This window comes from Trichosurus vulpecula, chromosome 3, assembly GCF_011100635.1.
Source record: "Trichosurus vulpecula isolate mTriVul1 chromosome 3, mTriVul1.pri, whole genome shotgun sequence".
NCBI lineage: Eukaryota > Metazoa > Chordata > Mammalia > Diprotodontia > Phalangeridae > Trichosurus > Trichosurus vulpecula.
In genome coordinates, this window is record NC_050575.1 from 435635627 (window position 1) to 435663550 (window position 27924).

The 27924-nt window shown below is 41.1% G+C and overlaps 1 protein-coding gene and 1 non-coding gene across 2 annotated transcripts; both read right to left on the reverse strand.

Annotated features, from left to right (window-relative positions):
* On the reverse strand, positions 1 to 27346 carry LOC118842844 (zinc-alpha-2-glycoprotein-like). The gene is made up of 6 exons (XM_036750148.1): positions 27229 to 27346; positions 23014 to 23274; positions 21810 to 22076; positions 17721 to 17999; positions 17407 to 17523; positions 1 to 104 (listed from the first exon to the last, which is right to left on the reverse strand). Exons 1-6 carry the CDS (start codon positions 27311 to 27313, stop codon positions 1 to 3), a joined length of 1113 nt encoding a protein of 370 aa, XP_036606043.1. The 5' UTR covers positions 27314 to 27346.
* On the reverse strand, positions 10982 to 11146 carry LOC118845226. Its single transcript, XR_005010086.1, has one exon. It is a non-coding gene; the product is annotated as a U1 spliceosomal RNA (small nuclear RNA).
* Positions 27347 to 27924: the final 578 nt, after the last annotated feature.

Sequence of the window (27924 nt, forward strand, 5' to 3'; positions counted from 1 at the left end):
TTAGGCTTTCACCTGTGCCTGAAGCTCTGCTCCAGCCTCTACACCACCCATGTAGAAGGCCAAGTGGGTCCTGACCCCCAGCAGGGTCACCCCTGCCCTGATCCCTAAAGGCACCAAAAATACTGTTGTCTCTGCCGCATCAAATTCGGCAGTCTGTCAGCATTTACAGCACACAAGAAGTGTTATTGTTCCTTCCATGCAGCAGAGCATATAAAATAACTCTGAACTCCCCACCCACCTCTCTCACCTTGTTCCTCTTTCTCCCTCTCCTCCTGGCCTGTCCCACCACACTACGCATGATGATAGACACCTTCAGTCAACAGCCCAGGTCATCTCAGCACTATGGCCAGAACACTCCGTGGTCCGCAGAGGGACAGCAGCAGCAGGGGGAGGCCTGTCCTCCACAGAACTAGAGAAGGGCAGGAGATCCCCCTTTCCCCAGGAATCATTGCAAGAAAGCCCACAGCATCAATCAGTCACTTGGGCACCTCCTGGAGCTCAGAGCTGTCTGGATGGACTCCCTTTGTCCTTGACCCCAAGGGCCCAGGGAGCGAGGAGGTGGGGTGGGATAGCCTGAGAAGTGGTTAGGTATAAAGAGAGGACGGTTGAGGGTGGAGTGTAACAACAACCACATTGTCATACTCAGGATGGCTGCTAGTGCAGACTCTTTTATCCCCTTGACTAAGGAAAAACAGCTCCTTCCATGGTCAACAATCTTTCTTTTTTAATCACATAAAATACAAACAAAGGAAATACAGAAAAGAGAAATAAAGACCACTAGACAGGGCTCTACTGCCTGAATCATAGCACTACATCCACCACTGAACTGAGAAAGTCTTTATCTCTGAGGAGTTGGGGAGCTCTGAACACACAACCACTCAGAGTCCCAACCAGGGAATCACATCTTTCTCATAAGCAAGCCCCCAAAGTGAATTTCACCTCTCACAATATATACTCTTTAGGCTCAGTGCCTTATTATAAATTAAGAAAATGTGTGTAAGCCTTCCTACAAGCAATCTTACCTAAATGGGCTCCACATATGAGGCCTACTAACAGACAGGGAAGATCTTATTCTTCATTGACCTTACAGGGGGAGAGTGGGAAAAGGGGCAAAATGGGAACTCAAACCCTCATGACACTTAATAAAGAATTACAGTTTGATGATGAAAAATAGTTGTCACTTGCCTAGGGTCACACAGCTAGGAATTGTTCAAGGCAGAATTCAAACTCAAATCTTTCTGACTCTGGGTCCTACTTTCTAGTCACTACATCACCTTGCTGTCCATTGACCTCTCTTTGCCTCTGTAAGATGGAGTGGGGGGACTCCAAAGTTCCTTCTAACACTAAAACTATGACTAAGATATCACATAGTATTGCTCTGTGCTCAGTTGAGACAGGAAACAGGCTGGACCTGTGATCAAGATCAGAGATTCAGAGATAGAAGGTACCTTAGGGGCCATTTCAACCTGTCCCTTCATGCTAAAGATGAAGCACTGAGGCCCAGACATATCAAGTGACTTGCTTAGGGTCACACAGCTAACAAATAGCGGAGTCAGAATTTGAACCCAGGCTCTCCAACTTCCAACCCAGCACTCCTCCCAATTTACCACTCTATGTCTAAAGAAAGAGCTAGGTTTGAATCCCACCTCGACCGCTTATTAACTGTGTGCCTCTAGGCATGTTATGTAGCTCTTCTGAGACTCAGTTTCTTCTTCTATTCAAATTGGGATAATAATACCCGCAGTACCTACTTCACAAGCCTATTGCTCAATTAAAAATTGTCTTTAAAGTTCTTTGCAAACCTCAAAGCCATGGATATGCCAGGTATTAATAGACACATTAGAAACGTGAGTTGAACTCAATTGAGAAGAATTTCTCCTGGCACAAGGCTTGTTTTTCTATTCTCTGAAGGTTAGGAAGCCAGTTCTTGCCCTTTGGGGCAACTAGGTGGTGCAGTGAATAGGGTACCAGGACTGGATTCAGGAAGGCCTGAGTTCAAACCCAGCCTCAGGCCCTGAGTTTCCTCTTCTGAAAAATGAGCTGGAGGAGGAAAGGGCAAATCACTCCAGTATCACTGCCAAGAAAACCTCCAGTGGGGTCATGAAGAGTCAGACAGAACTGAACAATAATGAGTAAGAGAGCACTGGCCTTGGAGAGTGGGAGACCTGAGTTTTTAAGCCCTCCTCAGATACTTACTAAGCCTGTGCTCCAAAGTAAGTAACTTAACCTCTCTCAGACTCTGTTTCCTCATCCATAAACTGGAGATGGTCATAGCCCCCACCTCCCAGGGTGGTTGTGAGGGTGAAATGATATCAGAGAGATAAAGCATTTTCCAAATCTTAAAGCAGCACAGAAATTATAACTATTGTTATTATCATCATTGGTGGGTTTTATTACTACAAATTCCTGATGACAAAATTTGTTCTATAGCCTGGTGATACAACTGTAAACATACTGAGACTCCACAATACCCAAAGTACAGGGAATAAGGGAGAAGTGCCTAGCAAGTGACTCTGGGGCAAAGTTGGGGTCTTCCATAGATTTCTTTTATTGACTCTTCTTCCTTGGGGTTCCTCTCTGCACCAATTCCCCCACAGCCTATGACCTTGTTTTCCTCCCACAGCCACCTACTTGACATGGTTTTGTTCATTTCCTCAGTGGTGATCAGAAATTGGCTCACTCCCTGAAGTCTGCTCTGTGAAGAAATCCCCAACTCCTGGGCAGTCTCTGTAGTGTGGGAGGTGGACAGGGCTCCAGTGACCACAAAATCCCAGTTTGGGACTGAAAGAGAAGAATTTTCTCACTTAGCTATTAGCTTAGGAAGTAAGGAAAAATAGCATGAGAGTCAAGAAATTAAATTCTTTCTTTGGGCGTCAAGGAGATAACTAGGGCATGGGGACTTTTCCTCTGAACTCCTTCCTTTTCTCACCCTCCTTCTCTCCCATCCATCATGCATAAACACACCAACCTGCACTAAGTAAACAGAATTGTGGTTTAAGGCAATGGAATTTTTTCTTGTCTGGAGATGTCTGAGCACAATTGGCACTGCATGTATGACATTTTAGAATTTCCATGTATGGACAATCCTCTCTGAAGACCACAACCACATGATTAGTCCCTTATTTGTCAACCACCTACTGTGTTCCAAGTGCAAAACTACCAAAAACATGCAAAAAAAGTCCCATCCTCGAATATATCACCAATCAATCAATAAGTATTTATTAAAGATATATATAAAAAGGAAAGCATTGGGTTCTAAGCTGTGGTGTTCACTTGCACATTATCAGTGGCTTGAGCAAGAAAACAGAGACAGTGTGTCACAAAGCAATCAGGTCTTCCTAGTCCCCAAACCCCAAACCAGCTCTCTATTTAGGTGAGTTTGAAAAAAACAATCTCCAACTTGACCCTTCTTTCCCGGCAAAGAAATTTGATTTAAAAATCATTTCACATGAAAATCTTGCCAAATTTCTCTCCTCATGGTCCCTAATCTCTCTTCCTTGAGCAAAGAGTATGCTCCATTTTGCATTGGTGTTCCTTTGAAACATATTATGAGTGAAATACTATGTACAATATAAACGAAGAGTTGTTAGCTGTACCACGTGGTAACGAGTTTAAAGTATTTAAACATATCACATTGGTCTACCGGGTAAAATAGATGTTGTCAGTGCTACATCAAGTTAGAGCTGCAAACCAACCTAAATGGCTTGTATTCTTTACATTAATATAGCACTAATAACTACTTCACGCTCCAAATTTTAAGTAGAGAAAGTTGAATGGTGTCCAAGGATTGCCTTGCTATAGGGAGGGTTCAGCTGAGATTATGGAACTGATATTTATCATAGACCCAGTCATCAATTTCACGATTATCTCCAGCTTTGTTCAGTATCATGTGAGTAGGACTGAAGACAACGTATGGTGGGAGTGATCCAAGACTGAGGCTTAGCAGGGCGTGAGCAATGACAGGACAAGGAGGTAAGGGCCCTAACAGAAAAGGGCAGCATACAGCTGAACTGGTTCACCAAGAGGTCAAGATGAAGAAAGAAGGAGAGTGTAGCCAGTGTAGGAGGGATGGCCTGAGGAAGAACTTAGAGGTGGAGGGATTGGTCATAGTGAGGATGAAGAATAGGATTAGGGTTTGCAAGGCAGAGGGAGACATGGAACGACAACAGATTGTGAACAGCAAAAGAAACTTCAGAGTTTATGAGCGTGGAAGTGAACGCTTGTGGGTGGTGGAAAGATCAAGAATGTGACTGTTTCTACGTGCAGCCAAGGTGGGTGCAATTGTAGGTCACAGGAAATGAGTCAATTGAAGAACTGAAAAATTAGGGTACTTGAGGGAGTGTCAGTATGTATGGAGAAGATCTCTGGTATGAAAGCAGAAGTTGGAGAGAAAAGACTCTGAGCCACGTACATCTTCTGTTCCTTCCTGGGCTTCAATAGTCACAATCCAGATGACCCCAGAAGCTAGACTTCCACCCCCAAGTTCTCCTATGGGGAAGGTTAACAGGTGCCTTCTAGTTATCCCTCCTGGGATGTCATGCCAGTCAGTCAAACCGAACACACCATTCATTCAATAATCATTTATTTCATGCCTATAATACCCTGTCCCAGGCATTCTGCTCTCCCTGGGACAATGAATGAGCTACCCTCAAAAAGTTGTATATTGTGGAAGGGGGATCCAATACAAATAAATGATTATAAGATAATTCAAGGAAGGAGAAAACATTAACAACTGGAGAAATCATAGGACATTTCACAGAAGAGGGGGTCCAAGCATGGAGCCCTTAAGGGATATGAGAAGTCTCTGAGGTGGGGACGAGGAAGGTATGCATCATAGGCCTGCAGAAGCACTTGTGAGTACACAAAGGCAGGAGACAATGTTAACTGTGGGGAAGAACCAAATCAATTCACATTCAGACACCATTTTGCCTAAAGGATTAGGGGAGAGATGTAGCAAGTATCATGAGTTAAAGTTAACTCTCCATTGATTTCCTACATCCCTGGCCCAATATCCATGGATCATTTCTCCCACAATCACCTCCCTTGATCAAAGACTGTGCTCACTACCTTGAATGGCTATCTCTAGAGCTGCCTCTGAGGCAGTAGAGTTGTAAGGATCACAACATGAAACTGGTAGGAATGATGTTATGGGATAGAGAATTGTAAGGGGCTTTTGGGATAGATATGGGTGAGAAGAATTGGAAGGAATGAAATTTCTTTGCTGATCAGGATGGGAGCAGGGACATCAGAGAATAGTAGGTGTATCCTGGGAGTAAGAGGAAGGGCTGACAGAACCATGAACTTGATCTGCTCTTTCCTTCCACTCACCCGTCATCTCTCCCCTTCTTCAGCTATCCCTGTTCATGAAAGTGGCCCCAAAAGTCCTCAGGAGTTTGTGATTTAGGGCAATAGAACTCCTCTGTGGAAAAAGTCTGGCCACACTCCAAACAACAACGATGTGGTTCAAAACCTAACTGCAGTAGATCTCCTGAAACCTGTGACCATGAACAGGCTTATATAACACCAACCATGTGTCCTTCAATTTAATATTAACTTGGTTGATGTCTACCCCAATTTCATGAAATTACTATGTTTTTAAAATATGTGTGCATTATATCTGCTTATATGAATATCTATTGTTCCCCCAATAGAACAGAAAACAGTCAGGTCTATTGAAGAGGACATTATTATTCTGGTGTGGATTAAACTAGCTGGCCTCTGGCATCCCTATTGGGTCAGAGATTCTGGATTTTCCTGAGAGTATATGTGACTTCTGGCCCAAAGCACTTCCCCTAAACGAAAGCAATGTCTTGTTCTTGATTCATATAAACCACATTGCATCCTGGATCCATCCTAGACTGCCAGAAAAGTAGGATTAGGTTTTTCATTGCACTCTCATTTGTTACTTTGAACCTTGAAGGTCCAGGAGAAATCACCTAAATGAATCTTTGGTATAACTTATGTCTAAATGCTAAATGCTGAACGTGATTAATAAGGTCACTTCCAGAAGAACTACGTAATACACAAAATAGACATCAGATTTAAGACGTAAGACAGATATTTATTAATACAAAAGAACTGTTGTAGCACAAAAAGACTCATAAGAGCATATTTAAGTACTCAAACCTTAAAATAACATCCTATCAATGATAATACTCTCCCAGGAGAGAAAGACACCATTGCAAGACTACTGTACATATAGTTCATATTCACTTTAGCTCTCTACAATCCAAACAACTCACATAGTCCAGATGTTCTGGCCAACCAGGCATGTCTTTTTATTCTGTCCAGTTCCAGAATTCTACTGGAAATGGTGACAACCTTTGTGCTCTGAGGAGCTGCCACAATCACTTCCTGCCAGGCCACTGCAGCCAACCTGGAAAATCTGACTCACAAGGGAGATACCAAAGCCAGCAATGTCCATCTTTGAGGATCACTATTGGGTAGACTGTGCTCAGGGACAGTTACACAAGAGGAAAGAGGCAGCCAGGAACTTGAGGTTCAGGCTCATGCAGGCAAGCACTTGTTGGCACTGCCGTGTGCAAGGGCCACTAAAGACATTGGGGTTGGGAAATGCCATCCCAGAGAGACAAAGGGAGACTCCTTGGAGGTCCAGAGGAGAGGCTTTCTGTGTTCTTTGTGACTTGCTGAACAGAGGGAGGACCTTTTCCCAGCTTCCCTACATGGCCTACTGAGAGGACAAGAAGAAGATCCTAGATTGAGGGCTGGAAGGGACCTCAGAGACCCTCTAGTCCAAACTTTTCATTTTATAAGGGAGAAACCTGAGGTGGAGGGACATTCGATGACTTGCCTAATGTCCCACAAGTAATGTGTGTGAAAGGTGAGATTTCAATGCAGATCCTCTGACTCCTCACCAGAGTGCTTTCCACTCAGAATATATACCTATTTGTCTTCAACATAGCCTTGCAGGCAGGTAAATCAGTAAGGGAGGGAAAGCTCTATCATCCAAGAGCAATATGCCAGAAAAGTCAGCCCCACATTCCCAGTGTATGTGATAACCATGCTTAATGGCGGCTGTCAATTGATTAATTCATGATGGGAGGCACTAAATCTTCAGTAAATGTTGCATCTTCTCCAGTAACTCACAGTGCTCTTTATAGGATTGGAGTTAGGAAAACATCTAAGATTAAACAATTAAATGTTATCCTGTTTCCTTGTAAATAGTTTCTTATATATTAAAATGATATCTAGATATTTTGGGAGGCGTAATCCCAGAAACATTATTAGAAATGGAGTATTATCCAATTAAGGTACTCAAAGGAGGTCATATTCTCTATTCTTTTAGACAAGTGGCTACTCTCTGGGTAACTTCTCTCACTTTTTCCCACCTGTAACCCAGGCCTCAATTGTCTCTCTAGCTGGGAAAGCCTGATGAAGAGGGTGGAATTATTTGTCTACAACACTTAGCCTCACATTTCATGAGAGTTCTTCGGATTTAATCTATTCTTGTGGAAACAGAAAATTCTTCAAATCAGAGACTGACAGATTTTTTGAGAGAACAAAATTCCACAGTCTCATGTTTTCAAGAAACATATTTAAGAGACAAAGATATTAAAGGCTGGAAAAAAAACATACTACGTATCAGTTGAAACCAAAAAGTGTAGCAGGCTGTCAGATAAAGCAAAAATAAAATTGTGCAGCATAAGCAAAGGCAGACAAGGAAATTGTATTATGCTTAAAGAAATGATAACTGATAAATCAATATCCATATCAAGCTGAAATGCTCCGAGTGACTTATCATCTAAATTTATAAGGAGACAATTAAGCAAATTTCAAATTGACATATAAGAAAAAAGAGTAAGAATGTTGAAGGAAATTTAAAAGCTTCTGCATAAAAGAAACTAATGCATCTAGGACAAGAAGAAATAAGGAATATCATTGCATTGAATATCTTTTAAAAATGTATGGTATATAACATGCACAAAAAAGCAATAGAAATATGTAGTAGCATTAGCCATTGGGCAGCTAAGTGGCATAGTGGCCAGAGTGCCAGGCCTGGAGTCAAGAGGACCCCAGAACTTACTATCTGTGTCACCCTTGGCAAATAACTTCACCCAGTTTGTCTCAGGTTCCTTGTCTGTAAAATGAATTAGAGAAGGAAATGGCAAACCGCTCCAGTATCTTTGCCCCAAAACCCTAATGGTGTTACAAAGAGGTGGACACAACTGAAAATGACTGAAAAATAAAAACAGGTAAGTGGACAAAGATATGAACAATAAAAGAATGACAAACATTTAAAATCATATGAAAGAACATTTCAAATAACTAACAGTGAATAAAATTTAAACGAAAACAAAGCTGAGATATCACCTCACACCCAACATATTGAAAAAGGATGGACATAACCAATGCTAGAGAGGTTACAGAAAGACAGGCACACAAGTGCATTGTTGGTGGGCCTGTGAATTAGTACAACTATATTGGAAAGTAAATTGGAATTGTGCAAATCAACTGGCTAAAACGCCAAGATCTTTAGACCCAGAGATTCACTGCTATGCATCAAGGAGGTCATTGACAAAATTAAAAACTCTGTACATACTAAAATATTCATAGCAGAACTGTTTTGTAGCTAACAAAAAACTGGAAACAAAATAACTCATCAAATGGCAACAACTGAACAAACTGCAACACTTGGACGTGAAGAAATTATACTTTGCTGGAAGAAATAATAAACAGTCTGAGTACAGAGAAGCATGGAAAGACTTACATCTACTGATGAAAAATGTAGCAAATGCAGCCAGGAGAACAATATATATGAAAACTACAACAGTGTACACGAGAAGAAAAACAAACAAAATTGTAGAAACTATCCAGTCAAGAAACAAATCTATAAAGAAAGATTTACATGGCATAAAAGGTAAAAAAATGAATATTTCAGAATTAAAAAGAACCCGGGTGCCTCCGAGGAAGATATATGAGGAAATAGCTTCCCAACTCATTGCTAGAAGTGAATGTGTGCATGAGTGGGAAACTTTGCATATACTGTTAGAGTTTTATTCCATGTCTTGATCGGCTTTGCTGAAATTTTTCTTCTCTTCTTCCCCTTCATTTTTCCCTTAAAAAAACATTATTATGAGGGAAGGATCTCTGAGAAGTGGGAGGGAGAGGAAGAGTGATAAACGGAGAAATCTAGGCAATGTAAAAATTTGTTAAATCAATTTGAAATCTATTTCAAAGAACATCCAGACCCACCCCAAAGGGAGGAGAGTCCATCCTTCTGGGAGAGACTCAGGAAGCACAAGGACTTGTAACCAATGACTTTTCCTCTCACAAGGGCTCCCAGAAAAGACAATGACTGATCTTGTCTGGACACTTCTCAGAAATAACCATCTGATGGCTATACGCTTACAGTGAAGAAGGAGAGGAAGATCTTCCTGATTTCCTCCTGCATGAAAGAACTAAGCATCTTATTTCATACAAATCTATCAATATTTTCACTTTTGAAAGTCTCACTCTCTTTACACTCAGGCATTCGATTGTTTCTTACATTGTCCATCACTTAAACTCAACTATTTGTGACCTGGGTCACATTCTTCCAATTGCCAAAGGGAGCTGAGATGGACTGTATGCTGTGTGTCTCACATTTAATGGAGGTTCATTGGATGACCCATCCCAGACCTGTGTCCTACATGGAGAGGCCATTTAGAGAAAGGAATACAATTATCATTAGGTGTGCAACAGATGACCCCTCTGACAAATATATGGAGGCTGCCATGGAAGATGGCAACTGCCTTGGTGTTAGGGTCGTGGGTTGATGAATCCCTTCACTGAAGATCAATAGCAGGAGAAGCAACAGAAGAAGAAAAACGTTCTTCCAGTTGAGCTTCTGAAGTTGTTCCTGTGAAAAAGATTCCTGGGTTAAGCTCATGCCATGATACCTATGTCCATTTCTTCCTTCCAGTCCTAGTGGAAGAAGTAAAGCAAGGGAATGAAACCAAGGTTCAGGAAATGGTTACAAAGTAATTTCCCAAGGGCTCTGCTTTGCTCAGCAGCCTTGTGTCTATACCATCTCAGTTCATGCCCCTTTGGCATGCCTGCCCTCTGTAACGCATTCTCAGTTCATGCATAAATCACGAAAGGAAAGTTAGAAAAGACTCTCTGGTTCTCAGCAATCATAAGTGGTCACAGATTCACAGGATTTCAGAATGTGAAGGGACCTTAACATCCATCTAGCCCCATTCATACATGAACAGGGATTCCCTCCATAATTGGCCAGCCAGCCTATGCTTGAAGACTTCTCATGGAAGGAAACCAACTGACTGCCTCCCAAGGCTGCCCTGATCACTGAAGATAACTGTGATTGTCTGAAAATTTGGCCTTATATCATGCCTAAATTCATCTCTTTGAAGCCTGTACATATTGTTCCTAGTTCTATAGAAGTCTGTTTCCTCTCTTTCTTCTTGATGTACCTGGTGTCTCAGTAGATAAAGCATTGGGCTTGAAATCAGGAAGCCCTAAGTTCAAAGCCACTATCAGATACTTAGTAGCTGTGTGACCTTAGGCAAGTCATTTAACCTCTGGCTGCCTCGGTTTCCTTTAACTATCAAATGGGGGACACAATAGTACCTACTTCACCCTCACAGTATTGTGATAAGGATCAATTGAGACGATATTTGTAAAGTGGCTTAGCACAATGTCTGGAGCAGAGTAGGTATATAATAAATGCATTCTCCCTTTCCTTCCTCCTCTCTTTTCCACATGATAACTCCTGAAGGCATCTACCATTTTCCTGCCATTTCCTTGACTCACCCACTCATATCATGGGTCCTTCAGGTTTAACACAAAGGGTTCCTTCAACCCATCCTCCTACTGGAAATCCTTCAGATCCTTTGTCCCTCCTGGAATGCTCCTAGAACCAAACAGAAGACTCCAGGTGGGACCTAATGGAGGCCAGATAAGAGCAGGATGATCCCCTTCTTATTCCCCTTTGATTAATCTTTATTTTATTTTTCTCAGACACACAGGGAGATGGCAAAGAAAAAGACCATTACCATAAATTGTGCAGTCAAGTTTTCAGACATGTGGGGAACTGGCAGGGGCCATCCCAGCTGCCTTAGGATGGCTGAGCCTCCCCCTGGGATAAACCACCTTCATCATCACATTGTCTGTCCTGCCAGCTAAGTGTCCATGTCTCTTTTATTGCAACTGAATGTCTCATTTGAATCCTGGGGGCCATAGTGCACTCATCTGAGCTTTCCAATCCACCAGAATGCTCCGACCTTTTTCAGATGAGCTGTCTGCTGCTGCCTCTAATGCCTCCTCTTCTTCCTCTTACTCCTCCTCCTCCTTTTCCTTGTACGTTTTAATGGAATCTGCACTCACGGCTATACAGAGCCAGCTTGTTCTTTCCATTTTCTATTCGATTTAAAACTCTTTAATGACATTTATGCAACTCCAGGTGTATAAACACTTTTACCATCCTTGGTCAAGTAGAGATGGGAAAGAGGAGGATTATTCAGAGGTTCGTGTTATTATTTTCCTCATGTTACAATCGAGGAAAGTGAGGCTGAGAGTAGTTAAGTGGGAAGAAGGGAATGAGCATTTATACAGCATCTACTGCATGCCGGGCACTGCGCTAAGCAAATATCATCTCGATTGATCCCCACAACAACTCCACAGGGTAGGTGCTGTTATTGTCCCCATTTTGCAGCTGAGGAAACTGAGGCATATCGAGGCTAAGTGACTTTGCCTGGGTCACTGAGACAGTAAGCATCTGTGGATGGATTTGAACTCAAGTCTTCTTGATTTCAGGCCAAGTGTTCTATCCACTGCACCTCCTAGTTGTCTGGGTGCACTCCATGCCTGGCCAGAAGCTTGTCAAAAGGGGATTGGGGGAAAAGATAATTGACTCCATTTTGTCCTATATTGGTTATTATATTTCTTTCCCTGCCACTTATATCTCTTTGGCACATCCTGAACCTGAATACCTCTTTTGGTGTCTCCCCTCTCGTAAGAGATTTGTAATTAAAAAGAACTCATTTGACCTGGAATAAAACCAGGAAGCCGTTCTGTTCCCTTTATAGTATCCCTATATCAGTAAAGCATGCAGTAGGGGCTTAATAAATGCTAATTAACTAGCTGATGAAGAAGGTGCAGTATCCATTGGTCCAGTGTAAGCAGCTCTATTGAAGAACACATTCTTCTGTAATAATTTAGGTATCTTTTAAATGTACCTTTTCCTATCTACGTGCCCTACCTGATCTTACCTAAACACTCTGATTCATACAGCTCAGGAGGAGAGAATGTGTATGGGTGAATGTATGTATATGAATATATAAACATATGTGGAGAGCTGTGTGTACACACATGTACACACGTGTGACCATATACACAAATATGTAATGTAAGTATATATGTATACATGGCTGTATGTACATAAAATGTGCGTCATCTGTGGCACCATGACACAATATGTCCACCATATAATGACACTCTTGAATCGGATACTCACACTTTATATGTATATGTGGCTGTATATACATATGCGTGTCATCTGTGGCACATGACCATCATATAATGACACTCTTGAATGGAGAAATAACCTGAAATGTACCTGTTTATCTGTATGCTGTGCTGGCAAGAACCCTGAAAATTCCTGCAACAAGCCTCTCATTCTTATTTTTCATGCAGTAGTCCAGAAATTCTAGTATTTCCATGTGCCATCTTCTTAACTAGATAACCACTCCCCAAAGCTTCTTTTCTCCTGTTTGTCCCTTGTACCAGCAGTGATGAAGGTTCCAGCTGGCCACCATTTGCTCCAATTTCTTGTCCAAGAAAAAAATGTGGGCAATATGGCAGATAAGCAAGAGGAATTGGAGATCCTAAGGCAAGAATGAAATTTTGACTTTATCTCTGAGATGTTACATTTTATGATTGAGGAAAGTGAGGCTAAGAGTAGTTAAATGGGAAGAAGGGAATAAGCATTTATGTAGTGCCTACTGCATGCCAGGCACTGTGCTAAGCATTTTACAAATATTGGGGAGATGAGATCCCTGCAATATGACACCACAAGAGCATATCTAAGTTTTTTAAATAGTCTAGTTAAAGTATATAGGAGGAGATGGGAGATATTCAGGATAGCCCTGTATATTAAGATGTGTTTATCAAAGAAAATCCAGAAGCCAGAAAGGGTAAGCCAAATGCAAAACATCTGGGTAACAACTAAGGGAAAAAACAAATTAAGCCACTGAGAGCAGCTAAGAATTTCTTGACTTTCCTTAATAATGATTTTATCATTCAAATGGTGAAGGAACCGACATGGGGACGTTCTATTGTGAATATCACTAAAAGGGAGTAATTGGGTCACGGAAATGGTGAGAATGTGTGCATCAGCATGACACCATCTTAGAGCTTATGATAAAGATCAATAGAATTAGCCACAGCAGGACATGCATCCTAGATCTGAGGAGTGAAGATTGCAAATTATTCCTAGGATGGGTGATCTGAATCACATAAACTAAAATTCTGAAAAAGGAAGGTAACTCAGATGAGTTGTGCAATTCTCAAAAGTGAATTTTTGAGATCACAAAGAGAAACAATCCCTATGAGAAGTAAAAAGGAAAAGTTGTTTAAATAGACAAATGTGGATTCCCAGAAAATTCACCAACTCGGTTTTTTAAAAAGCATGCACACAAGTTGGGAACGAGGTAGTTATGGGGGGATGAATAGAAAAACACTGCATATAAGAATAATGACAGGTGCCTGGAAAACCAGGAGGAAGTCTGGAAGAAATTAAGTTTAAGCCAACATCTTACACTATATATCACAATAAACATAAAATGGATATGTGACCTGAATATTAAAGATCATAGCATAAATAATTAGAAGAAAATTAAATCAGATTCCTTTCCAAACTATGTATAGGGGCTGAATTCATAAGAGGAAAGGGGCACAAGAAAGATTTCCTGAGGTAAGATAGATATTTTTCAATTACATGAAACTGAAAAGTATGGAGAAAATAAATGCCGATGAAAGGAAGTGGTTGACTGGAAAATATTATTTGACCAAACATTTCTTACAAGGGTCAGATATTTAAGACACATAGAAATATATGAAAGCCATTCCCCAAATGATATGTGGTCAAAGGATATTAACAAACAGTTTGTAAAAGAAGAAGCCATCTATTAACAACTATATGATAGAATGTTCCAAATCAGTAATAAATACAAATCCTAACAACTCGGAGGTTTCACCTCCTCTTCAACATATTATAAAAGATAACAAAAGGATTTAGAGGCGTAGCATAAAAGAAGGACACACTAATATGTGGCTGGTGAAGCTCCAAACTGTTCCAAACATTCTTCAAAGCAATTTGGAATTACGGGAAGAAACTGGCTAAAATGTTCATAACCCCTACCCCAGAGATTCCACTGCTAGGCATACACCACAAAGATCAATGACCGAAAGAGCCGCTAGGTGGCACCACAGTGCACTGAGTGCTGGACCTGGAATCAGGAGGACCTGCGTTCAAATACGGCCTCAAGAGATTTAGTAGCTATGTGAACCTGGACAAACACTTAGCCTCTATTTGCCTCGGTTTTCTCATCTACAAAACAGGGGTAATACTAGCACTTACCTGTCAGGGTTGTTGTGAAGATAACAGGAAAAAAATACTTGTAAACCACTTAGTACAGTGCCAGGAACATTCTAGGTACCATATGAACGTTAACTATTATTATTTATTCCAAAAAAAGACCTTAAATAGACAAAAAAATGTTTATAGTAACACTTTTTGTAGGATCAAAGAATTAGAAATAAAGTAGATGTTAATCTTTTGGGGGATGGCTGGATATGCTGTGGTATATAAATATTATGGAATATTATTGTGCTCTAAGAAAAATTAATATGCTATATACAGAAAAATATGGGAAGATGTGAGCTGATGCAGTGTGAAGTAAGCAGTAGCAGGAAAACCATATACAAAGTCCTATAAAATATGAATGGAAAGAACAAAAATAAAACAATTGAAAAAGGAGGCTGCAAAAAAATGTTGAATGACCTTGACGCCAAAGAAGAGATATGAGAAGCTACACCTTGCTTTCGAGAGCTGGGGGAATGCTTGGGTGAAACACTCCATATGATGAAAGGCTTTTTGATATATTTTGTATGTATTTGGTCCAGTTTTGCTTGACTGTTTTGTTTCCTTTTTCATCTTTATTATTAGTGATAGCTCCCTTGGAGTGGGACCAGATTCACTAGAAAATGTGTGTGACTGAAGAGCAAAATTTATCCCAAAAATCGTAATTTTGAAAAAGAAAGACAGGAGCATTAAGACCATAAAAAGTGAAACTGGTGATCTATCTAAGTACAACAATAAGCGTGGTGTTTTTAAGGCTACAGTGGGGGGAGGGGGGGAGAAGAGGAACAAGAAATGGATACAAGGGTTGGGGTACATGGGATGTTGATGAATAGCCAAGGGAAGACATTGTTGCTCAACTCTTCCTGGTTTCCCTTTTACTAAAAATAAATAACTTTTAATGAGAACAAACATGAATAATAGAGAGATTAAACCAAAGACATTAAGAAGACGCTGTAGCTGTACTGACTGAATACACATCACTGGTCCAGGGGAAATTCCTTTTCAGATCCTAAGATAACTGGAGGCACTGCAAGAGACCACTGAATGCCAGCATGGGTTCGAGGAAAACAGGTCATTCCAGATGAACTTTATTTCCATTTAATGACAGGATAATTGTCGATCAGGGAAATGCCATAGACCTGGACTTCACAATACATTTGATAAAGACTCTTTTATGGTCTCTTTCAAGGCAAGATGTAGAGCTATGCCTTTTATGATTGGCTAAGTTTAGAACTGGTTGAAGCCTGGACCCAAAGTCTGATGATCAGTGGATCAGAGACTACCTGTGGTGGGGCATGTCTGCAGGGTATGGCATGGAGATCTATCCATAACTCCTCTCTGCTCAGTATTTCAATCAATAACTTACATGAAGTCATAGGTAGAATGTTTCTCAAATCCTAAAGACGAAAGAAATCTGGGAGGGATAATTAACCTACTGGAAAGCAGAGTCGGGATCCGCAAAGTCGGCAATGGGAAAGAACAATGATCAATGTCAGTGAATTATGTTTTTAACAGACAAATGTAAAGTCCTATAATGGGGTTGGGGGCCACAGCTAGACAACTGTTTGTGTAAAAACAAACTGATGGTTTTAGTGGAGAATAAACTCCTCGAGAGTCAAAAACAAGACCTGGCAGCCGGAAAGCTAAAGGGACCTTAGTATATAGGAATAGAGACACAACGTGCTGGATGAGGGCAGCAATAGCTCTGATGAACTCGGTCCTGGAGAGAGGACAGCAGGAACATTGTGTTCTCTGGGGATGCTGTATGTTAGGAAGGGAAAGAAACAGGAGCATGTCCAGAGCTACGTGAGGAGAATGATGAGAGGACCAGAGGCTGTTCCATATAAGCACAGTCGGAAGAAAATTGGGCAATGATCCCCATCTAAGTTTCTGAGTTTCTTCTATGCAAAAGAGGAGTTAAAATTATTCTACTTGATTCCACAGGAAGGAAGTAGGAGTGATGACGGGAAGGTAAAGAGAGAAATTTCAGCCTTCATATATGAAAAAGAAAACTTAATAATCTAATAATCTAAGCTGTCCAAAAGTCAAAACCTGTCAAAAAGTCAGGAGGTAGTGACTTTGGTCATTCTCTGTAACTAATGTGTTGGTTAGATTTGCTGAACCATCACCCTCCCACCCCCACCTACTCCTTTTTAATTCCTTATTAAAAGGAATGGATTTTTAGAGGAAAAGTAGAAAATGAATAAAGTGAGAAATGTAGTTGATGTACAACCAAAATATAGATATAATGTCTGTGTTTGCAATTTTACTGGTGAAGGAATGCCCAGGCTAATTTGTCTACAAAGAGCCCTTATTAAAGGCATGCTATGTGTCAGACACTCTGTTAAACAGATGTAAGAAAATTCTCTATACCCATGGAAATTAGCATCTCCTCTGAAACTTGGAGGATGAGAGAATTGCCCAGGGCATGGAGATACTGTGATTTGCCCAGGAACAACCAGTTTGTGTCAGAAGTCGGACTTCACCCCAGTCTTCATCCACTAAGCCATATTTCCTTTCCAATAAATAAATATATCAATAAAAATATTTCTTAAGATTGTGACTTCCACATCACTTGAAGTCTTCAATCCAAGGATATACAATCATTTGTTGGGAATGTTGGACAGGAATTATGTTCTTATAAGGTTTGGATTAGGTGTCATTCAAGATGCCTTCTTACTCTGAGATTCTGTGTTTCTGGGACACTTTGCACAAGGTACACAATTATTAACATCAACCCGACGATATTTTTATTCTTTCATGTTCTCTTCTTCCCATCCCTTTCCCTCTCACCTAATAATACCCACCTGACTTTCTCTTCTTCCATTTGGTGAAGACCACAAAACAGCTAATCATCAGGATGGCTGCTAGAAGGATGTTCAGGGCAACAGCCCGCAGATTCCACTGGGAGGGCTTCTCAGGGACTACAGAAGGAGAAGAGCCAGCAAATTAAGAGGAGTGAGGGAATGAGATTTCTCCATGATACAATGGGGAGAATGTCCAGCAGGAACTTTGCCCTTGGACCCTTTACCAGGCAGGGATGGATGTGGGCAGGAATCAACAGAATCCCATGGCTTGGCCTTCAGGGAATGGGCCCAAGTAGCCTGGCTGAGACACTCACCAGGGTACACAGCTGGTGCCTCCAGCTGACTGTGATCTACCACACAAGCATAACCTGTCTCTGTGTCTCCTGACTGGATCTCCAGGCAGATTCGGAGGTAGAAGGTGTCATCAGAATTAGGCAGGGTGCCACTGGAGCTCTCTTTCCCCCATATAACACCATCACTCCCCTTCTTCCAGTGCAGCAGGATGGATTGTGGGTAGAAGCCTGTGGCTGTACAGGAGAATCTGATAGTGCCATTGGGGAAATCTCGGCGGGACACATAGACCTCGGGTGGTACTGAAGGCAGAAGACAAGATAGAAAGAAGACATCATGCCCAAAGTGAATTAGGATCCATTGGCCCCGTCATCCTCCCTGCCTCCCTTATGCCTTATTGACCAACCTCAAGTCTTTCCTTCCTCCAGCAGTATCAGTTACCTCTCTGTATGCCACCCTATGGTATCTAGAACCCTGCTCTGTACACAGCAGGAACCCATTTTTGCTTTTGTTTTTGTTGAGTATGTTATGTTGTCATTTTGATTTTTTTATGAAGATTTATTAAAAACCTGGAGTGGAGTGCCTGGAGAGGGAAGGAGTTCTCCCTTATTAGAGGTCCTCAGATAAAGATGGGACGGCCATTTATAAGGTTTATTTTCTTTTTGACATTAGTATTTTATTTTCTAACATTTCCCCATCACATTAATAAAGCAAAGTGCCTAACCATATCCTGATAGTTTATTTTATCATATTATGTAACCACGATAATAAGCAGCAACTCTCCTTTGTTGTCTTAAAATGCAATTATTTTCTTATATAGATGTTACAATATTGTTGTTTTGAAAGTTTAGCTTCTGTTTATTTTATTTTTACATGTATATCTATATTTTAATGTTTCATTGATTTATTTTGTGCATTATAAACATTTATAGATTACTCCCACTCTGTGAGAGGTCTGTTATAACAAAACAAAACACTTCAATAAAGCAGTGACCTTGTCCGTGAATGCCTGCAAGAGTTCAGCACCCCCACCTCTCATTTTCAAATTAACAGAAATCTATCGAATCACTCTCCCCATGTCCTACTGGAAAAGAAAAGCAAACATAAGTAGCCAGGCAAAACAAATTCCTTCAGTGGCCGTATGCACATACACACACACAGACAGACACACACATGTCTCTGTGTGTATGTATATATGTGTATGCATATATACATACACACATATATACATATATATGCACATATACATACAATACATACACATATATACTCACACATACACAATACACACACATATACACGTCTCATTCAAACCCAATACATTTCACTGCCTCAGCTTTAGTAAAGGAATGTGTATTGGGTATATTTTAGAAGACAGACTTTTTCACATACAAATAACGTTCTTATCAACTTGGAAATTCCGTCCTTCTCTATTTCTATACAAGCAAGAGACATTGAAGCCAACTGCAAGTGATGATAAGCAGCTAATGCTATGAAAGGTTCAGCCCACCATCTCCTTTAATATTTCAACACTTCGGTTGCCTACCTGAGGTTACGTAATAATCATTGCTAGCATTTCCATCGCGCTCTCTGCAGCCAGGCACAGAAACACTTTACAAATATTATCTCATTGGAGCCCCAGCACAACCCTGAAAAGGACTATTATGCCCATTTTACATATGAAGAATGATTCTCTCTGAGCTTACCTAGACTGGGCCATTCCCAACAGACCCAAAGTATGTGTTACACGCTGCCCCTCCTTGGTAGGACAAGTCAGAACTTGAGCTTCTCTGCTCCCATATTGTATCACCAGGTCCCCTCCTATGAGCCAGACTCCAAGAAACCTCTTCCATGGGATGTATTCTATCCCATGATTTGCCACAATGATGGGCTATAACCCCATGAGGCCATATGATGTAGTTGGAAGACCTCAACTGGAATTCATGAGAAAGGCTGGATCTGGTCTTTACTTACCTTGTCAGTCTAAGCAAGTCCCTTAGCATGTCTGGGACTTGATTTCCTCAGCTGTAACTGAGAGGATTGGACAAAATTGATGATCTATATAAAACAGAAAGGCACTTTAGACCCACATTTTATAGAAGAGGAACGTGAGGACCAGAAAAACTGCACAATGGATCTGGATTTCAATGCTATGTTCTTTCCAAAGCAGATATTTTCTACAGAAACAATAGACAATGTCTCACAAATATGTATGACTTTTCAAAGAGATGTAATGGCGTTGTCGAGAAAGAAAAAATCCATTCCTAAGCACTAGTGACTTCATAGGAGCACTTTGACATCGTGCTTCAAAGAACAACAAGAATAAAGAATGACATCAGGGAAATATGAGGGGGAAGGATGATGGTCTGGGCCATGGACAATGGGGAAAGTCATAGGTGGCTGGCCAGAGTGCTCCATTGGTATCCCCTGGATGTCAGGAGAAAGCTAAAAAAATGAAAACGTTTGCCCCAAGCTTATCTTAGAGACTTCTTTTCCATGGTATACACAGAATTGACTCAAATGTGTACAATAAGAGCCAGTTCCCAATCCATAAATGAGCTAAGGCAGTTCTCAAGGGAAGAAAGATAATCTACAGCCACCTAAAGAAATTTCTAAAAATTTAATAATGAGAAAGGCAGATTGCAGCGATTCTGAGATTCTACCTCACATCCATTAAATTGGCAAACATGACAAAGAAAATGTGGAATGTTGGAGGTACTGTGGTGGAATGGTTGGCGCACCATTCTGGAAAGCAATTGGGAATTACGTACAAAAAAGTTGCTAAAGAGGGAATGCCCTTTGACAGAACTGTAACATGCCTGGCCCTGTACCTGTAGAGAATGAAGAAAGAGGAAAATGGTCCAATATGTCCCAAAATACTTGGAGCAGCTCTTTTACTAGTGGCCAAAAGGTGGGAACTGAAGGGACACCCATCAATAGGGGAGTGGCTGAACAAAATGTTGTATGTGAATGTGATGGAATATTATTGAGCTGAAAGAAATGAGGAAATAGACAACTTCAGAAATACAGAAGCACTGTATGAACTGACAAAATAGAAAGTAAGCAGAACCACAAGAACAATTTATACCGTAACATCAATTTTATACAAATAGACACTTTTGAATAAGCACTTTAAAAGGAAGACTTTTAAATTCTGAAAAATATTGAAATGAGTAGAACTGAGAGAAGAGTTTATACAATAACAACAATACAGTGCAGACAAACAACTTTGAAAGCTGTAAGAATTATAATAAATGCTATGACAACCCAAGACTCCACAGGACTGATGATGAAGCATGCCGCACACATCCTGACTGACAGGGGGTAGATTCAGGGTACAGATGAGACTTTTTTAACACAGCCAATAAGAGAATTTGTTTTGCTTGATCAGGTATATTTGTTACAAGGAATTTTTTTTTGTTTTTTCCTACCTTGGCAAGAGAGGGGAGAGAGAGAAATGTGTTTATTTTCATTAAAAAATAAAACTAATTAAAAAGCAGAGAAAGCCAAGTAAAACATGTTATATTTCTCCCTCAGAACAAAACTTTTTAGTCCTCTGAAAATATATTTGTGTTAATTAACAAATCAAACATTAATCTTAAAAAATGAAATCAAGGAAAGACTGTAGCCTATGCAGCAGACCTCCTATTACAAATTCATAGAAGGACAGAGACAAAAATTTCTCAGGATGGCAGTGATGGAGGAAGTATGATCTGCATCATTGGAGGTGAAATCCACATGGAGAGGACCACAGATGCATTTGAATATTTTTTTCCGATGAAGAACTGCTAATAGTACAACTGTAATCTGTGGAATGTGGAAGTTCACAAAATAAAATAAAAAGTAATCCTTATACTAAAAAGAGATTGGAGAGGGGACACTGCCTTAAAGGACCTACAGTGAGCTCCATACCACACTGAGGCATCAGAGCAGAACTTGCATCATCCAAATAAATGAATTAAGATAATTCCTCACATTTCTACTAGGTGTATTGTTGCATTGTTAGAGAAAGCTGCGTCCCAGGTCTTCTACCTCCTAATTCCCGTGCACCTGCTACAAAGATGGAGAAGATGACTTGGCAAAGGATGGGGGGGCTGGGGGAATGTACTCACGATTCTCTTTCATGCTTGAATTCTGAAGGATTTTCTGCATGACTCCAACACAATATCTGTTATTGTAACGTTTTCTCACTTCAGTCCAGAAAGGACTTTCCAAAATTAATTTGAAGCTGTGAGCCTTAGGATTCAGAACCACCCACTGTCCTTCCAGCCGCTCTATCTGGATCAAATCTTCTCCATCCAAGCCATACTTTACAAGGCTGCTCAGCTGGATATTTCCATCTATTTCACAATTGAAAAGAATCTGCAAAGTGTGATTCCCTGTGGGGAGGGAAAACATGGGATACTCTGAGAGAAAACTGGTTATGGAGAAATTGATAGAGAGAAACTGTTGTGGGTCATGGAAAATAAAGGTATTTATTTTGTAAACTTTAGGGAGTAACCTGTGTGTGAGGTAGCAATATTCTGGTGTCTAAAATGGGGAATGATTCTCCAAGCCCAGGAAGAATCCTAGCAAAGATAGAAATGGGGAGCTGTTGAAGGACAGAGAAGATTAAGAATCAAGTATAAATCTGCCTTTTTTCTTGATTCCTACTTATCTTGTTCTACTATAGTCTTTTGCAATCCATATGTGGTCTTTTCTTTTATATATGAGCCACAGAATAAGCACATTTCTCTGATTTAGAATCAGTAATGATGAGAGATAAAACAAAAAGAAAACACAAACTAGGAGCAGGTGCCAAGAAGAGGGAGAGAACAAAGAAAAAGAGGATGAGGAAGAGAAGGAGGAGGAATATGAGGAGTAAGGTGAGGAGGAGGAAGAGAATGAAGACAAGGAGAAGGAGGAAGAAAAGAAGGAGAAGGAAAAGTACAAGAATAAGAACAAGAAGAAAGTATCGGAGAACCAGGGAATCAAGTGAGACTGATCACTGAATTCAGGGACCAAGGAAGGTGAAGAAGTTCAATATCTTGAGCTCACACCCAATAACTAAAAAAAACTTGGGAAGAAATGAAATGTGAGAGCTTGTAAATTTGAAGGGGAAGGCCATCTGAACTGATTTCAGTGGAGGGAAGCTGATGTGGTTCTGGACTGGATCATTCCCAACCCTTTTCCTACAGAAGTAACAGTGGTCTGAGCCCTTGCAGTGGCTTTCTGATGGATCAGGTGCCTGCAGATTGGGCCAGCAGGTTTGGTTGACAGGAGACAAATTAGGATGAGGGGAAGAATGGGGGCAAGGGATGTGTGGGACTGACTTACTCTCAGTCTTGGTGTCATTTCTTGTCAAGTAATGGATGACAAACTGGTAATCTCCCTCATGGTTCAGCGTCAAATGTCGCATCTCCTCAATGAAGTTCATTCCCACGGCCTCAGCCATCCAGGCTGCCTTTGTCACGATCTGATGGTTTGATTTGTGATAGGAAGCCCACTGAATGTCATCAATGAGACCAACACTAAGGAGGTCCAGAAGAGTTTGGGATGTGCCTACTGCAATATGTTTCATTTCATGTTTGTGGTGAGCTGAATGGCAAGATGGGAAAAAAGGAAATGAGGGACCAGATACGAGGGCTCCTCAGAAGCTTGGAGTCTCCCCACACCCCTCCACCTCCCACCACTACTTTTCATCATTTATATATGCAGTCAGGGTTTTGAAGCGGGCTCAGATCACATGAAGAAGGTACCCTGTATCTAGAAGAAGATACGCTGCATAAACCTAACATATGAATGAAAGAAGCCTCCTTTTATGGAATGTGTAGCTAGAACAGGCTGTGTTGTTCAAACTTCCAAACTAGGATGGTCTTGTTCTCCTTCCTGCACACTTTTTGCTGCTTCGCATCCAGAGATGGTGAAGTTTCACCCTCAGTATGGGCACAATGAATTGAACTGGTGAAGGGGGAAGCCCTCCATTCCCATTTTAGGACCCGTGGGCCTGAAAAATGGCCTTAAATTTCCTTTTTTTTCTGGTCTGCTCTGTTTCGATTATAAGAGGTAGAATTCCACTGTTGATTGCAACAATGCAAGTGAAAACAATTGAGGTACTACCCTCTACCTCTTAGATTGGCTACTAGGACAGAAAAGGAAAATGACTAATGTTGGAGGGAATGTGGGAAAAAAATGAGACATTAATGTACTGTTGGTGGAGTTGTGAACTGATTCAACCATTCTGTAGAGCAATTTGGAACTATGCCCAAAGGGCTACAAAACTATGCATACCCTTTGACCACTACTAGGTCTGTATCCCAAAAGAGATTTAAAAAAGAAAAAAAGGACCTATGTATACAAAAATATGTATAGCAGCTCTATTCTGGTGGCAAGTAATTGGAAATTGAGGGGATGGCCATCAATTGGGGAGTGGCTGAACAAATTGTGGTATGTGATTATTATGGAATACCATTGTGCTATAAGAAATGATGAGAAAGACACTCTCAGAAAAGCCTGGGAAAACTTACATAAGTTGATGTGAAGCGAAGTGTATTGTCCTTAAAGTATTGTAAATGATTTTGTCATTCTCAGCAATACAGTGATCCAAGACAACTCTGAATGACTTATGGTGAAAATGCTCTCCATCCCCAGAGAAAGAACTGATGGTGTCTGAATACAGACTGAAGCAGACTTTTTACTTTCTTTATTTTTCTTGAATTTTTTTCCATCTGTTTTCTTTTACAATGTGACTATTATGGAAACTTTTTGCATGACTACACATGTAAAATCCAAATCAAATTGACTTCTCAATGAAGGGTGGTGGGGAAGGAGGAAGGGAGAGAATTTGGGACTCAAACAAATGTTGAAAATTGTTTTTACATGTAACTGGGGGAAAATAAAATAATAAAAAAGAGATAGAATTCTCACCTAGCAGACTCCAAACCAAGGTAGATGACCTTAGAGGCAAGATTTCAGGTTGGATTCCAGCTAGTCAGTCCCATAATGGAAGCTCCAAGAAGTCAGAGTACTTGGGACTATAGTCTGAATAAAGCTTGGAACTTAGAACTTGGGGCTGTGCCATATAGAAATTGAGTTAAGCTATGAACTTCATCCCCTTCCCCACCCCAGGGTATGAGGTGGTGCAAGGGAGAATTCTGCTCCCCATATTGAGAAGTATGTGTGTCTATATTTTATGCCTTTGAAGTAAATATTCCTTGGTGAAAGCTAATCTCAGTAGTAAGTGGTTAAATGAAACTGGGTTGCAGAAATTACCCTCCCACGACTGGGTGAACATTATTGGTGGAGGCTGGAGAGAATAGCAGAGGACCACAAAGCCCCTTAAGGGTATAGGTGGAATATAACACACCTGGCTTTCAGGAAGTGGGGCCGGGGTAATCACTGTTACACACGTATAAGGTGTTGAATTCCAGATCCTTTCCAGGAGGGAGTTACAGAAAAAGAATACACAGACAGCCATCCTTCCAATCAGGACCTATCACAGGCCTGAATACAAATCAAGGATCAATAATTACGAGCATCAGTAACAAGTGACCATGTTGTAAAGGGCTCTAAATGCCAAACAGGGGATATTCTATTTGATCTGGGAAGGGGTGGGGAGCCACTGGAATTTATTGACTAAGGGGCTGACATGGTCAGATTGGTGCTTTAGGAATATTAATTTGGCAGCTGAGTGGAGAGGATAGACTAGAATCGGGAGAAACTTGAAGCAGGGAGAACAAGAATGTTATTACAGTGGCCCAGGTGGAAATGATCAGGGCCTCCATCTGTGGGGTGGTATTGTTAGAGGAGAGAAGGTGCCTATACAAGAAATGTTCTGAAGGTAGAATTGACAAGACCTGACAGTAGTCCTGGGGAATGAGAGAGAGTGAGCTGTTGAGGACGGTGCTTAGGTTGTAAGACTGAATGACTGGTTAGTTGCTGGTGTCCCAGACAGTGGTATGGATGTTGGAAGGTGGAGACTTTGGGGAAAAAGATAATGAGTTCTGCTTTGGACATGTTGATTTAAAGAAGCCTTAAGAAGCATTCTAGACATCCAGTTGGAGATGTCCAAGAGACTTTTCGAGATGAATTACAAAAGGTCAAGGGAAAGGTAAGAGCTTGATAATAGTTCTGAGAATCATCAGTTTAGAGATAATCATTGAATCCATGTGAGCTGATGAGATCACCAAGTGAAATAAATCCATATTAATTAATACACTACATCGCTGAGATCAATGGAAATGCCCTTCACTCTTCATTGCCTTTTGAAGAATATCTCCTTTCTGGTAATCAGGGAGCAGCTTTGGCCAATGGAGGCCCTAGAAGCCCCAATCAGGATTAGCCTGTGCTACTAGGAGTCACTTTCTCTAGGATTCATGGATCTCAGCAAAATCTGCCCTGTCCAAGCTTCTCCCTGCCTTATCTGAGACTCCAGTGAAACATCCCTCCTTCAGTCTTCCCTGGCTAAACACTGGAGACATCTTTGTGACAAAAAGTAGTGGTTTATGCAATACAATGTTGGACCAAGGTAAATGCAACTTTAAAAAATCAGCCATACCTGTGATTTCATCAGCAAACGAACTACCTAAGACAGCTCCTAATGTATCTGCTCTGCACCTTAAAGTCAAAGAGTGTCCTGGGGCACTAGCAGGTTCAATGACTTGCCCACAGTCACACAGCCAATACGTATCAGTGGTGGCACTGAAGGCCAGGACTTCTTGACTCATAGGCCAGCTCTCTATCCATTACTCCCTACTGCCTTTCATAAAGGACACATATCAATTTTTTTTAAAACATACTTGTATATTCAGAGACAATGTTATAAGATAACAACTCATGGCATTTATCACTGTAGACCCAATTCTCAAGTTGGTGCATTGGTATAGCCCCATTTTCCTCTCCCCATCTCTTTGTTCAGCCTAAGGGTGTGTTTTGGTCCTTCCTCCTCCCCTCTTCAGGTATGACAGCTCCCATCCTGCCCTTCTCCCCTGGGCATGAATCAAGCCCATCTCAGGAGATCTTTGAAATTTAAGCACATTAAAGGAAGATGTAGAAATTCCATTTCTCCATTATTTACACTGCCCTGACTGCTGCAGCCCCTGTCCTTCATTGAGCCCTGTTGATTCTTGCTGAGAAATGGACAACAACTAGGAAGTTGCCTTGAAAGGCAGAACCCCTGTCTTAGGTAAAAATTTCCCTTTCTCTGAAGACATTTCTCTCATTGACTCAGATTGGTTGTGGTCACTTGAATTTTATCTCCAGGAAATAAGGTAATAACTCTGTCCAGATGCTCCAGGTTATATCCTTGCTTCTCTGCTCCTGTATGTTTCCTGTGCCTAAACTGAGTCTCCCCATCAGACTAGGAGTTCCTGGAGGTCATGATCAATGTCTCCTCTATCAGACTGGTAGTTCCCAGAAGACTGATGACAGACATGGTCTCCCCCACAATAGGTCAGGGAACGAGGTCATCATTTGTGTTTCTCACATCATCCCAAGTCTCCCATGTCAAACCCAGAGCTCTACATCCCCCTCCCCCAACTTGCCCAGACTCACCTGTCTGGATCTCCCTCAGAGCAAACAGCAACAGAATAAGTAGCCAAGATGAGAATGACCCTCTCCTCCTTCTCCAATTCACCATTTTACTCCGTAAGTATTAGTTTAGAGTCCTCAGAATCACCCCACTTAGAACTACCAGTTCATGCCCTCTTCTGCCTAGCGGTTCCTATGTTGAAAAAGAAGCCCCTTTATACCCAAGCCCTTCCTTGCTTTGGTATTGACTCTGCCAAGACCCTGCCCTCCTATCATTGCCAGAGAGGATATCTGTCACCAGGCAGAAACTGCCCTTGCCTGGCAGGGGTAAAAGTGGAAGTGAAATGGAGCCTGTGGTGAGAGCAGGAAACTCTTGACTGTCTTCACTGTCAGGTGTTGTTGGGGAGCTGCAGAGTGGGGACTCACAGTGCCATGGGAACAGTTGGCATCTGTAGCTGTTAGTTGAATTAAAGACACATTAGGTGGTACATGGGGAAATAGAGTGCAGGGCCTGTAGTCTGGAAGACCTGAGTTCAAACTCTGCCTCAGTCACTCCATAGCAAGCCCCTTAACCTCTCTGTCTCTATTTCCTTATTGATAAAATGTGGATAATAATTGCACGGGTCTGCGATGTTTAAAATGAGGTAAGATATGTAAAGCACTTTGCAAACCTCAAAGTGCTATATAAATTATTATTATTATTGTTAGTTATTATTTCTG

What these genes read in the sequence shown, in the direction of transcription:
- LOC118842844 (XM_036750148.1), bottom strand. Translation starts at nt 27,313, where the DNA reads ATGGTGAATTGGAGAAGGAGGAGAGGGTCATTCTCATCTTGGCTACTT. An exon ending in AAATGACACCAAGACTGAGA is followed by an intron (nt 22,077 to 23,013) that starts GTAAGTCAGTCC and finishes CCCTCCCCACAG; the next exon opens with GGAATCACACTTTGCAGATT. An exon ending in GGCACCAGCTGTGTACCCTG is followed by an intron (nt 17,524 to 17,720) that starts GTGAGTGTCTCA and finishes CTCCTTCTGTAG; the next exon opens with TCCCTGAGAAGCCCTCCCAG.